The 14,461-nt window shown below is 31.7% G+C and overlaps 1 protein-coding gene across 1 annotated transcript; it reads left to right on the top strand.

The window, feature by feature from the left end:
• Positions 1–316: 316 nt before the first annotated feature.
• On the top strand, positions 317–2,188 carry LOC143566493 (uncharacterized). The gene is made up of 4 exons (XM_077053179.1): positions 317–857; positions 932–1,176; positions 1,253–1,629; positions 1,795–2,188. The coding sequence occupies exons 1-4, from the start codon at positions 317–319 to the stop codon at positions 2,186–2,188; spliced, it is 1,557 nt and encodes a 518-aa protein (XP_076909294.1).
• Positions 2,189–14,461: the final 12,273 nt, after the last annotated feature.

Raw genomic sequence — 14,461 nt, 5'->3', positions numbered from 1 at the left:
GACCATCTTTATAATATTTTAGTCATCTTTATGTGTTTTTATAACTTTATATCTATTGATTTGCAACACTTTTTTAGTTAATTAATGATCCCTTATTGAATTTATTTTATCAGGTGAACTTAGAAGATATTCTACATGATAATGATGATGTTAATGATCCTTTCTTGAATTTACTTTGTTTCGACAACAATGATGAAGATGAAGTTGATCTTAGTTCTGTTGAAGATTGGAGTGGAAGTGAACAAGATTATGGCAAAGATGTTGAGGTGATGATTATGAGGATGTAGATGTTGTGTATCCTTGTTATGATCCTATTATGGATTGGAAGTTGGCAAAGCCCATATTATTAAGGAAATTTGAGAGTTCTGCGCAACTGAAAGACATGCTAATTGATTATGGGGTTGCAAACAGTCACCAATTAGTGTTCACGGTAAACGACCATGCTAGGTTATTAGTAAGATGCGGGACAGAAGAAATTGAAGACGATGGGAATGGGCGAAAAAAGAAAGTGTGGAAGTGTTCGTTTCGGCTATGGGCCTCTAGGATTAAAGGTGATGATTCTTTTCAAATAAAATCATTAAACGATAATCATACATGCTCAAGGAAGTTTCATTTGGGTTCACTTGTTACGTATTCTTGGATTGCAAAAAGATATTTCAAGAAAATAATTAAAAATCCAGAAATTAGTTTACGGGAAATGCAAAAAGATATCATGAAAAAATACCAATGCAGAGTGAGTACCGGTCAATGTGACAGAGCAAAGCAAAAGGTATTGAATGACTATGAGGGAGGGTTGAAAGAGCATTACGCAAGACTTTCAGATTATCAAGCTGAGCTATTGGAAACAAACCCGGAGAGTACTGTAAAGATGCTCGTGGAAACAATGCCAAATGGAGAGATTATTTTGGTAGTTACTATATTTGTTTTAAAGTCGTCAAAGATGGATGGATTAGCGGCTGCAGGAAAGTTATTTGTTTAGATGGATGTTTTCTGAAAAATAGTGGTCCATTACTCTCAGCTGTTGGAAGAGACGCCAATAATCATATTTTTCCTTTAGCATGGGCAGTTGTGTCTGTTGAGAACAAGGAAAACTGGACATGGTTTCATAACCTATTGCGGGATGACATTGAAATGGAAGGTGGACATGGACTAACTTTAGTTTCTGATCAACATAAGGTATTATGCACTGATAACACATCTATTTATTTGTTGTTATGTATAACTTATATGTTTTATTTTCGTTATTGATTAGGGAATTATCGAGGCCGTAAAGGGTCTATTTCCAAATGCTGAGCACAGACAGTGTACAAGACACATTTATGCTAACTTTATAAAGAAATTTTGTGGGCTTCAGTCTAAAAATTTGTTTTGGAAAGCTGCAAATTCTACTAGTAAGCAATGGTTTGAAAGACATATGGAAGAGTTGAAAACTAGTAGCAAAGGTGCGTATGATCATCTTATGGAAAGAAATCCAATTACTTGGTCAAGAGCTTTTTTTAAAGTTGGTAGAGCATGCAATGCGTTCGAGAATGGAATGAGTGAAAGCTTTAATTCACGCATACAAACCGCACGAAGGAAGCCCACTATTAGCATGTTTGAAGATATTAGAAGATTTGTGATGCGTATAATGTTTTTAATTGCGAAACAATCAGAAAGTTTTGAACATGAAGTATGCCCTGCAATCAGAAAAAAAAACTATAAATTTTCATAAAAAGAAACAAAGGTAATGGTTATATCTTAAAATTTTTGTTATCTTGTTATGAATTTTCATATATTTTTTGGTTGATTGTGTAGTCATTATGATGTTATTCCAAGTGGTAACAATATATTTGAAATAAGAAGTGAAAAAAGTGCATATGTAGTGAAGATACAAGAGCAGACTTGCACTTGTGGATCATGGCAATTGTCAGGCATCCCTTGTGTTCATACGATAGCAGCTTTAGCGTTCCTCAACATAAACCCAAAAACTTATGTCAATCCGTGGTTTAAAAAGGGCATGTTTAAGGAAGCATATAAACATTGTATAAAACCGGTGAAGGGAAGTATGCATTGGTCTAAAACAAATGATATTAAACCCCTACCTCCAAAAGAAAGGCGAATGCCCGGTAGACCGCCGGTAAAAAGGAAATTAGAGACCCTTTGGAGAAAGAGAATAAAAACAAAAAAGTTGGAACTGGAAGAAAAATGACTTGTCAAAACTGCCTAGAAGTTGGACATAACATTAGGTCTTGCACAAAAGAGAAAAAAAACCCATAACCAAAGGTGGCAAGACCAAGAGGAAGAAATAAAAAATTAGAGTCAACAAGTGTGACTCACGAGATGGTAGATTAGGTGATTTAATTCGTTTGGGTGTATTTTGGTATATTTTGACCCGTTTATTTTGGTGTATTTTGGCTTGTTTAGGCCTATGTTAACCCGTTTATTTTGGTATATTTTTGACTAGTTTCACACATTTGGGTGTATCTTAGTGTTTTTTTGACTCGTTTTAGGCCTATGTTGACCCGTTGTGGTTTTTTTTTCTTATTGTGACATGTTAGAAATTTTGGTGTATTTTGATCCAATTTGAGCATTCTATTGAGCATTGCATAAATAAAATATTTCTTTGGTGTAGCATGTTATAAACATATACTTAAAATGCGCTTTTATGAATATCACATAAGCATTTTTTTAGTTTTTTTAAAAAAATTAGTAGTTTTTTTACAAGATTTTTTATGTTTTTTTTGCCATTTTTAAAATTTTTTGGCAAATCTTTAAAATTTCTTTGCAATTTTTTAAAATTTGTTTAAATATTTTGCTATTAAAAATTTTTTTTGGCAAAATTTGAAATTTTGTTTGCAGCTTTTTAAAATTCAATTAAATTTTTTATATTAATTTTTTTCTGTTTTGCTTTTATATTTTGCAATTTAATAAAGAAACAAATTGAATAAAATAACATATAGAATGGATGACCTATTATTCAGGTAAAAAACCTCTGATTGAAACATAAAATAAAACTTAGTGACCTAAATAGAACAAACAATTACACCAGTGACCTAATTGGGACGCTTTCAAAAGTTGGTTACTATTCTACTAAATAACCTATATGGTATTAGTAAGCTAATAAGTTTGAATAATTTTACAAAATCATTAAGTAAACAAGTTTAGGTTATTTTGATCCGACCAATTATAAACCAACTTGTTTTGATCCGTCATTGCAAATAGGTTAACTGGGTGCCGGTACGCTTGTAACACGAAGCCGAGCCAGGGACACGCCAAACGCGTAACCAGACACCTACGCGAGCAAAACGCATTACTGGGCTCTGCTACGCGCAAAACGCGTAATCAGGCCCCATAAACACGAAACCGGTAAAAAAAAATTCTTAATGTACGGTTAAAAAATCTAATACGAGATTATTTTTTTAAGGGAAACTAATACTTTCAACAAATACATATATATCACATAATAAATATTATATACATGTATATTTATGATAAATATTATAAATAATAGTAACTATATGTGGGTGTGGGTGTGGGTGTTATAATTCCAAATACATGTATAACAAATTATATATGTATAAATGAAACAATTAAATTTAATTAGCAGAAGTTGCTCATGATCTAAACTTGACCTACATAAAACTTAAAATGGAACTCGAATCACTTACACGGTGTATATAAACATCACAAATTAAATAAAACAGGAGTTATTGTGCATCTAGATTATAAATAAAACTTTAAATATATGTCGATTAAGTAAGCAATGATATGTTGTTGAGAAATATATAAAAAATGAAGGGGCATCTGGCCATTGGGGTACCGTACAATTCATAAAAACAAATAAATTAATTATAAGCAAATCAATAGCATACACGTTGGATGCTATAGGGTCTTTGGTGGTTTTTTAGCTCGAGGAGAACGAAAAAGTTTGATTAGGGTGAAATATACCTTTGGTTGTGGGAGAATAATATAAACGGATTACGGATGGATAAATAATAAGTAATAATAAAATCTAGGTTTTCTAGCATGATAGTAGCATGATAATTAAATGACAAGTTTATTATTTGCATGATAATGAAACACTCCACTAATTGCTCTAATGTGTTACAATGAAACATGTGAAATTGGTATTCAAATTAATTTGCACATGCAAAATACAAAGGAGATAAATAATGCAAGAGATAAATAGAAACTGAATAATGTAAACTAGGTTGTTACCCGGTACGCTGGGTAGTTATGTGTTGGTTACATCCGGACGTCGTTTCTGTAAGTTGGCATGAATTCGGTTGGTATCGGTAACGTTCTTTACGGTATCAAAACTAAACCAAAAAAATAATTCCTCAAACTAACTTATTTAAAACAAATTAGAAAACAAAACGTCACATCACCTTACTTTTTCATTGGTTGATTAAGTATGAAATCTATAAATACAAAAATTAATTTGTATTTTAATTAAAACAAAAAAAAAAATGTCTTCAAGAAGGTTCGAACTCGGGACTTGCAAGTTGCAAAAACAAAATAATACCACAAAGGCAGCTTCCTTTTTTGTTACTTTTTTTACTTTCAAATGAACAAATACTAAAACAATAACAAAATAAAAACCAAAAAAAAAAAACGCCTCCAAGAGGCTCAAACTCAGGACCTACAACTTGGTACAACAAAACAAAACCGCCACAACAGCTTCCATTTTTGTTACTTCATCTAGTTTCAAATTAATAAACTATAAAATAGATTTAGAAAATAATAAAAAAAATAAAGAAACTAATTGGCTGCCACATGACGACCACTGATTTGACCACAATCTTTTCTACTGTAACTATAGATTTCCTTTTATATATAATATAATACAACAAAAGATAATTACAATGAATAAATATTAATTCGTCTTTCAAGTTGTATCATTAAGAGTTGAAACCACTATCTTGACATGGTGTTGTTGTGAGACACGACAAGAATAAACGCTTAGTCATGACAAAATTGAGGTTTGTACCGAGGACATGTCTTCACTAGAGACCATTTCTCACTTATAATAAGGACATTTCGTCACTACCATAGTTATCACCATAGGCTCGTAGCAATAGGACACTAGAGTCCTCACTACCAGTGTCGTCGTTATAGATGTACATATAGTGAGGACATGTCATCACGAAATGCTTGTATAAAAAAATAATTAAAAATAAATAAAATTGATTTTTTATAATTTATTCAAGTTAATTCAAAATGAATTACTGATGTTTTACCTATAGCGAGGACCATGTTGTCGCTATAATTGGACATAAATATAAATCTAAAATATAAATAATAACAATTAAACAAATGATGAAATTATATACCAACGGCATGTGACTACCTATGGTGACGACTTGTCCTCGCTATGGGGTTTAATGTTTTTTCATTATATTAATTATAATTTAAACAATCCAGGTTTTGAACCACAAAAACCCAGCAATAAAACAAAACTGGACCCATTGAACATTATAAACAAAACTACAAACCAAATCATCCTAAATTAAACCATACATCCAAACCAAAATATCCAAGTTAAAGAAATTCAAACCAAAGTATCAAGAAGTACAAACTACAAACCACTATAAACTAAATAATATAGCTAATAATCTTCATCCTCACTACTACCATCACGACTAGGACCACCACGTCGATGTTGATATTTTTTCTCAATATCCTTACGCATTTGTTCCCTTTGTTTGTCAAAATCTTGTTGCATCCATTGTCGCATTTGTTATTCCAATATTTCCCCTTATGCATTCATTTGCAATTGAACTTGTGGTTCGAGTTGTTTTCAAGGTCTTCTCTCACTTCATCTGTAAAGTTTGTTTCCAATATTGTTATGGGATGGGAGTGCATTTACTCGAGGACATATCCGGGATTGGCTTTCTCACAACATGACCCACGCCCCGTATGTGCCCACACCTTTCTCCTAAAGCACGCTTCATATATTCAATATCATCGAAGGATGAATCACCGACTCGTTTTCCATTAGCTCGGCCTCTTGTTGAATTTTTTCCTACATTAAAGAATATAATAAATGAATTTTTTCCTACATTAAAGAATATAAAAAATGCAAGTTAATTTTTTAACTAAATTATTGCTAATACAATAATTTATGCTTTTCGCCATGACATAATAATTCCCAAACGTTGTGTTAAACGGGTCATGACGCGCTCAGGACCTCATGTTCACGTGTTGGCCCGTTTAGCTCATTTGTTTTTTTAAATATGTTCTAAATAATAAATTATATTGGTCAATATCTTATGCAAATTTAAAGTTTTACTATTAGAAAAAGAAAACACCTTAAGTCAAACGAGTGTATTTGGGTCAACCCACAAATACGCATGTCATGTTCGGGTCAACTCGCAAATACGCGTGTCATGTTCGGTCCAGCCTGCCAACATGTGTATCGTGTTCGGTTTCACGTGTTGACACGCTTAACTCGTTTTTTTAATTGTTTAAATATAACAAATCATTATTCAGGGAATTTTTACTTACATAGCCCGCTTTTGTCGTTTCATTTGCCCATCCCGTAATTTCTTTGTAATGCGACGATTTAAAGCCTTCAAGAGAATTTGAGAACCCGGGCAACTGTAACAATCAAAAATACTATTATAGATTTTTGATTTGGGAAAAATAAATGTTTTGATGATTATTACATTAATGTGTCGCTTTTGTGCATACGATTGACTCCCAAGAACCGTGCATAACGATATTTTACCCGATTTTGTTAATTTTTTTTCGGAGCGATTCATGTATCCCCGATCTAAGAACAACTGAGCAATGAGAGTAACCCACTTCTCATAATCAGATTCATAACCTTCTGAGGGGATGTTTCTTTGCAGTTTAAATATTTTCATACCCACCAACATTATCAAAATGTCTTTTATATTTATGTTTTTGACCGCTGTAACTCTTTTGACATACGTCATTGATACCAAGCATAATCCCTTTCCACTGCGGTGTCTTTTCAAACTTAGTGACTTCAAAATATTGCTGCAAAAAGTAATGATTATAATGTACATGGACCCATCCTTGTTACTATTATGCCCCATTGAATCTACTATTTTAATAGTATTGAGTAAATACATAAAATTTTGTCATTCCCTCATATAATATCATATTGTTGCCCTTCCAACATAGAATGATGTTTGTTGCTGACAATAGCGTATCAATGTCTTATTTTGTCTATGCTTCCTTACAATTAAAAATGAGTATAGTCTCGTAAGACTTAGGCTCGAACACAAAAATAAGTGTGATTTACTAACGTTATATTAGAGGTGTGCATGGGTCGGTTTGGAGCGGTTCCATAACCATAACCGATAGTCGGTTAATGGATAACCATAACCGACTATTATGGCAGTTTTGGTTAATAGATTTTGTAGGTTATAGTGAGTTGGTTATGGGTCGGTTAACCGTAACCAAAACAATGTAATTGGCCTAAAAGTTTGGTACCAATTATTACAAAAAACGACATAACATAATCTTACAAAGTAAATAATCCATAATATTAATACCAAATATTCAAGAAAAAATAATGATATTGTATAATCGAACAATGAAATTCAACTTAATTCGATAACAAACTTTGAACCAAAAACTTTAAAATGATATAATCCGACAATATGTTTGGTGGAAATTAATCCCAAACATATTGTTGGTTAAATAAATGGGTCGGTTCGATCGGTTATGACGATTTTGAAATTATCTTTAACCAAAACTGACCCGTATTTGGCGCTTTCCAAAAATTCATTAACCGACCTGGTTATGTCGGTTATCGGTTAAAATCGGTTTGGTTATGTCGGTTATGATCCGGTTTAACGGTTATGGCGGTTAAGTTGCTCACCCCTACGTTCTATGCTAGGTCAATCTATTCCTTAGCAAAAGAAATGTTAAGTAATCTGGCACGAATGTGTTATCGGTACAATGTTCAGAGTATATTGTGACTTCTACTCGTTAGGAAGTTACGTAATCGAAGAATCAGATATCGAAGTATTTTGTATTAGCAGATCTTAATTGTGAAAATTTAAGCATTTTAATGAAAAAGTGTTCTTGGTGTGCTTAGATGAAATTATATATATATATATATATATATACACACACACACACACACACCTATACTAACAAAAGAAAATAATGATGATGACGTGTCAGTCCCATATTCCTTCTTGGCTAATTTTTCCCGCTCAAATTCTTAATCTTTTTATAGGCATTCTAGAAACTTTCCATATAAATAAAGATGATATATTCTAAAATTGAACAATTCCTAATAAAAAAAAATAATTTTTATTGTAATTTACATGAGAAAATATAAAACTAAAAATGGAATTGAAATATTTAGTCAATCTCAATTTTAATTTAAAATATATATAATAATGTTATGCATAATAATATAAAAAGAATGTACCAATAATAATAATAATAATAATATATGATTTCTTAGATTACGTGTTTATTTAAAAATTAAGTCACTCTACTTAATATCTTAACTTTTCTAAATATCTATATTTTATAACGTAACAATAAAAATATGTATACATGTATATTTCTAATTTAAAAAACATTTTCATATGTAAAAAACGGATTTAAATCAAAAAAGAAAAAAAATAATTTAATGGATTTGCGACATTAATAGCTAATTAACCTAATATTTATTTCATATAACAAAATCTGAATTGTTTTTACATACTATTTTCTAATTCGCCTTATATATATCAATATATAATTTTAATTGAGAATATTACTATTGCAATTGATCAATGTCTTCTAGATTATATCAAGTGTATTACACCTTCATTATTGTAATTTTTTCTATTCAAGTCTTTTCTTTGGATTTATTATGCAATCACATATCAAGCATTCCAACAAAAATCAACGTTTCAATAGACTCATAATCAAATTCTCTGTTTTCAAACTTTTACAAACTTTAACGCCATAGTGGCATTGGCTGCGGGTGAGCTCTTTTATTTATAACTTTTTTACTAAATTGATAAAAAAAATAATAAATTGTCATATATTTTTAATTATGACTTATGGTTTGCAATAATGGGTAAAAACGTGAAGGCACTGGACGTGGCAATTGGGGTACTGCCACTGATGAGATTGAAGTGTAATTATTTACAAATTTGAAACATATAAATTTGCCACATCTTGTAAGTCAACTTCGTGCATTCATATATTGCTTTACTATTGAACTTTATGTTTGTGTTATCTTACAACTTATTTTATTAACAATACACAACAAAAAAATGTATGTTTCGCCCAATGCCAGAGAAAATGCATTGTGTAGTTAGAATCATTAGTCCTTTGATAGCTTATTTTATTTAACAGAAGGTTTACTTTTGAGAGACTAACTGCGTATACAGAAAATATACTTTACTTTCATGCTTATGATAATTTCCTTCAAGAGGTTGCAAAATAATCATTTTTTACTTTTTCTCCAATTTGTAAATTCTAAACTTTTTAGTACTTGTCGTATATATATTTGAATATATTTATAACTAGCTTTAGAAACCCGTGTATTGCACGGTATAAGTTAATGTATAAATTACAATGAATAATTTAATACAAATAAAATAAAAGATACTTAAGTCTCTTTATATTATATAAAAATGTATTACAAATATAGTCGCTTTATATCATCAAATGCATTTGAATTTTAAATCGAGAACGGGTTGTTTTACCATCTGTATACAATAATGAAGCAATGCCACTTGAAGCAGCATTTAAAACAATGAGGCCTTTAGATCTGAAAGATGTAGTTAAAGTCTTTCACAAAAATGTTTTTCACTTCATACCATAAACCCTAAACCCTAAACCATAAGAGACACCAAATTTACCTTTATGAATAGCTTTCATGATATCCTTATAAACACACTGTTGTTCAACTGTCACAAGTGTTATACTAAATATAAAAAAGGAAAATTTGTCTATGATTTTTTAAACTTATTAAACATTGGATATTTGTAAAAAGTAACTAAATTATTACAGTTTTCTTTAATATGAAGATGCCTAAAAAATTAAATGTTAGTGTACTCTTTAAACATAAACTCGTTTATATACATTTTAATTTTAAAGAAAATATGGCACGTAATTATTGTATATATTAATAATTTTTTTATATTAAATATGTTTACAATATAATTTATAGCATTAATAATTCAATCAATGGAGATTGACCAATTAATACGGTATGTTGAAATTATAATCAATACTATATTTAGAACCAATATATATTCTTCTTTTCCATCAATAAAGAGAAGTGATTTGGGCGGGAATTTGATAGCGAGAATTAACCTCAGAATGCCATGTGTCCATAATTATTTTCTTTTATTAGTATAGGTTGATACATTTTTTACATAATTATGTTTTATGTTTAACATTTAGTTTTTTTTATTTCAAACAATTCATTGTATTAATTTGCACATTGACAGATCTCGTGTAATACACGGGTTCTAAAGCTAGTCATATAATAAGATAGTGAATGAGATTAATTTTTCAAACCGGTGTAATACACGGGTTTATAACCTAGTATATATATATACAAGCACACCCAATCATATGTTAAAAGGTATTATATAATACTTTTAACACTAGAGATTAAATCTTAATTGGATGCTTGATTTGTGAAGTCATATTGAGTTACACCCAGTATTTATGTTATAACAAAGTGTGATGGTAGTTCACACACAAATCCATGTAGTCAGGTGATCACGTATACCATCCGCTAGTAAAGTACATATACGAACCATGTTCTTAACCACAGTCACGCCAAACTATATATAGTCGCGCCGAATTGCATATATTGATGTCGAACTGTGTGTAGGACATACGTTCCCTAACCGATTCTGATTGCATTCTTGAAAAACATTAATGAGTTAACATCTCCTTATCCATCAAAGATAGTAGTAAGGTGTTATCCCTTGTATATTTTTCAACTCCATTGCTCTTCGAATACTGTGCAGCGTTTGCAACCATAATATTCTAAGATCTTTAAGTATCGTTGTAGCTTCATCTACAAATTTAGTGATCCCGTTGTGAATTCATTGTCATCATTCTATTTGATTCAAGCCTATGCCATATACCCACCTTTCATGGTAAAGAAATATTAAACGTTTAGGTCCTGCTGTATAATGTCATTTAGCATTTATGCCATACTGAATGAATGTTTATGCTTAGAGTGTAATAGATCCCTTAAGAAATAATCTTAGGACAATATCCTTTGCAACTCGTCATAGACAGAAGCAATATAAAGAGAAGGCGTTTGCATAAATTTCTTTTAAAGAAGCGTAATGAACAGAATTGTAGTAGTCTGTCTAAAGACCGACTAGTATCGTTTCATAAAAGACTAGCTTAGAAGGATGGCAAATACGATTGCAGACATGGACAAGATAAAGACTCCCTTATGCGAGAGACAAGATTAACCTTAGAGAACCAGTGTTCAAACTAGAGACAAGATCAAGTAGTTTACTTTGGTAGACTTATCAAAGTTTGGGTGTGTGCTTACATAATGAAGTAGAGCATGTGTTTGCGCAGCACAGTTGCACTCATAAAGATAGCTACTTGACCTATGATCTAGAGTTAATTAAGGATCTTGATAGAAAAGCTTATACCATGATAAGTAGCTAACGCTATCGTCTCAAGGAAGATTACCTTGCAATCAAGGAAAGATGTTGTTAATATCGACAAAAGATTTAATTCATATCAGAAACGCGCACCAGGTGACAATAAAGAATCTGAAAATTTATATGAAGGTAAGCTACCGGCAAACTTGAAAGTTAAAGCAAAAGAATTAGAATGTTAGACCCCCTACGCTCAGTCGAATCTCGAGGACAAGATTCAAATAAGGTGGGAAGAATGTGACCACCCGGTAAAATAAAAAGTATTATTATATTCCATAATCGGGATTAGGACACGTTTAGGCCGGGTAAAGTGAGAAAGTAAGACCGTAAATAAAAATATTATTTTATTCTAAGAATAAAGGTCATATATATAAAGGAAATCACGTGAGAAGTCAAGCTAAATAAGGAAATTCTAATGATAAGCTAGAAGAAACGAACGTTTTTGGTTAAACATGCGAATATTCAACCCGAAATTCAAGAAAATATCTATGGGTGGATCCAACTGAGTAGTGTAGAGGATTGAAAACCGAGACCGAAGGCGAAAACGTGAGTCAATTCTGAGTTATAACGAACCGGGAAAATGCAATTTAGTATTTTCCGAACACGGTCGTTAAAGCACCTGTACTGATAAGCTTGCAAAAGTTAATACTATCATCGTATTTTGAGGTTTATTATGAGGATAAAATAAATCGAATAGACACCAAAAGCTACACTAGTTTTATTAAGTTTGGAGTAACACGGAACCGACGCCGGGAAACGATCAATAATAATTTATTAGCGGAAATAATTAGTTCATGGGACAAATTTAAGTCGGGAACGGAATAAATATTTTGACAAAATATATTTAGAAAATACAACGTCACTCGAAGTAGCGGGATCATTGGAGCGAGATATCGAAACGCGATCGCAAAACGCGTTTAAAACCACACTATATAAGTGGGCTACCCCCCCCCCCCCCAACATATTATTCATTTTCTCTCATTCGGCTGAAATCTAGAGAGAGAGAGAGAGAGAGTAGAGATAGGTTAGAGGATTCTGGCAAGGAGACCGCCGGCCGACGGCGGTCCGGCGGTGGTGCGCGGTGGCTGGTGGTGGTCCGGCACGATGGTCCGGTGGCAGCCGAAGCCCGTCTCCTACCCGGAACCATTTTTCGGCATCCCAAACGCGATGGTGAGCTCCGACCATTCTAATTTTGAGCTTAAGTTCGTTAAAAATATGTTTTAAAATCTGGACAGATTGTATAAGTTTTGCATGTCTGTAAAGATCGTTCCAAAATTGAAGATCTAACGGTCCAATCATCTTATTTTTTATAGAGGTAGAGGGTTCATAACCCATATATAATCATTTTGAACGGTGGAGATGAGAATCGGAATAGTTTAAGTTGGGTTTCTAGACTCGTTTTTGGGTTCAGTTCGTTGGGCGGATTTGAAAACACAACTCGAAAGAAATGCAGATTCCCAGAGATTCGACCGTCGGAACGAGCCTTGGACGATTTCGTGTAAATTTTTTATATAAAATATATATATACGATATTTGAACAAAATATTTTATTCAGATAATCGGTTAATAAAAGGTTATTATATTTTACAATAAATGTATACTTTTTATTAAATAACGTTCATGTCTAGTTTCGAGAAATGTATTAGTTATAGAACGATTGTTTAAAACTAAGTTGTTTATACTTTATACGATAATTTGAAACATTCGATTCGTTTACGATTTTCTAAAACGATAGAAGTTCGCAATATAATTATTACAATTATGATAAATAAGACATGGTTCCTACTTGTATATGTGTTTATGTGTTAATATATTTTGTATAAACATAGGAATCCAGTTATTATTGGATGAATGTTGTTAAGATCTTGCATCAACCAGTTGTGTATCACCTTATATGTGTTAATTATGCTAAGACAAAGGTGAGTTCTCACAATCCCCACTTTATAAATGTTTTAATTAATTATAAATGTTTTGGGAGAAGAACACGTTTCATGGATTGCATTTTATTTTTACAAACGTATTAAATGGGATGAGTTAAATTGGACTGGCGTGAAATACTTAGGTAAGGAAACAACGGCCTAAATACAGTATGAACGCGAAGGCACCGCCCGGTTGTTATAACCGTTAACCTTGGTCTAGGGCACAGAAATATTGATAGATCTATCGGGGTGACACCCTGCCGGCCAACTAGTTGCTCTGGTTAAATGCTAGGGGCAAATTTTTTGAGTATGGTATACTTCAGGTTATTAATTTAATAGTAATGCATGTGTCATATTCTTAGCTAGCTTATGACTAATACGGTTTGTTTAAAGAAATAAATTGTTAATATTATAAACTTTGAGAAAGTTTTGTTTAAAGGTTACCTTCGTAAGAATTCGAAGAGGATTTATGTGGATATGATTTATCACACTTTAGAATTAAAATGTTATATTCATACGATTTCACAATTAAAACGAAAGTTGACTTCAGGCCGTATGGACGATGTGGTACTTATGGAAATAATTAAACAAAGAAAGGCTTTGTTTCAATAAAATAAATATGAAATAAAATGCAAAATTTAAAGTTAATAATGGTATTCTCATTGATTAAAATGAAAAAATAATTGATGTAAAAGTCGAAAGCTATCGCATCATGGTTTTTAAATTGAAAACTCACCAACCTTTGTGTTGACAAAATTTTTAAACGTGTTTTTCAGGTAAATGAAAAGTGAATGCTTCGTGAAGATGATGTGGGAAAAAACGAGTGTAATACTTGAATGTTGGACTTCTATTTTAAACAAAACGTGTACGCTGACACGTGTACTTTATGACATCTTATAAGGAATAAAAGTCCAACTTGTATATGAATTCATT

This window comes from Bidens hawaiensis, unplaced genomic scaffold (genome assembly GCF_021521415.1).
Source record: "Bidens hawaiensis isolate Kalapana, Puna unplaced genomic scaffold, B.hawaiensis_p1.1 tig00022895_1, whole genome shotgun sequence".
Taxonomy (NCBI): domain Eukaryota; kingdom Viridiplantae; phylum Streptophyta; class Magnoliopsida; order Asterales; family Asteraceae; genus Bidens; species Bidens hawaiensis.
Note: the sequence above shows the minus strand (reverse complement) of the source record. Positions and strands in the feature narration are given on the sequence as shown.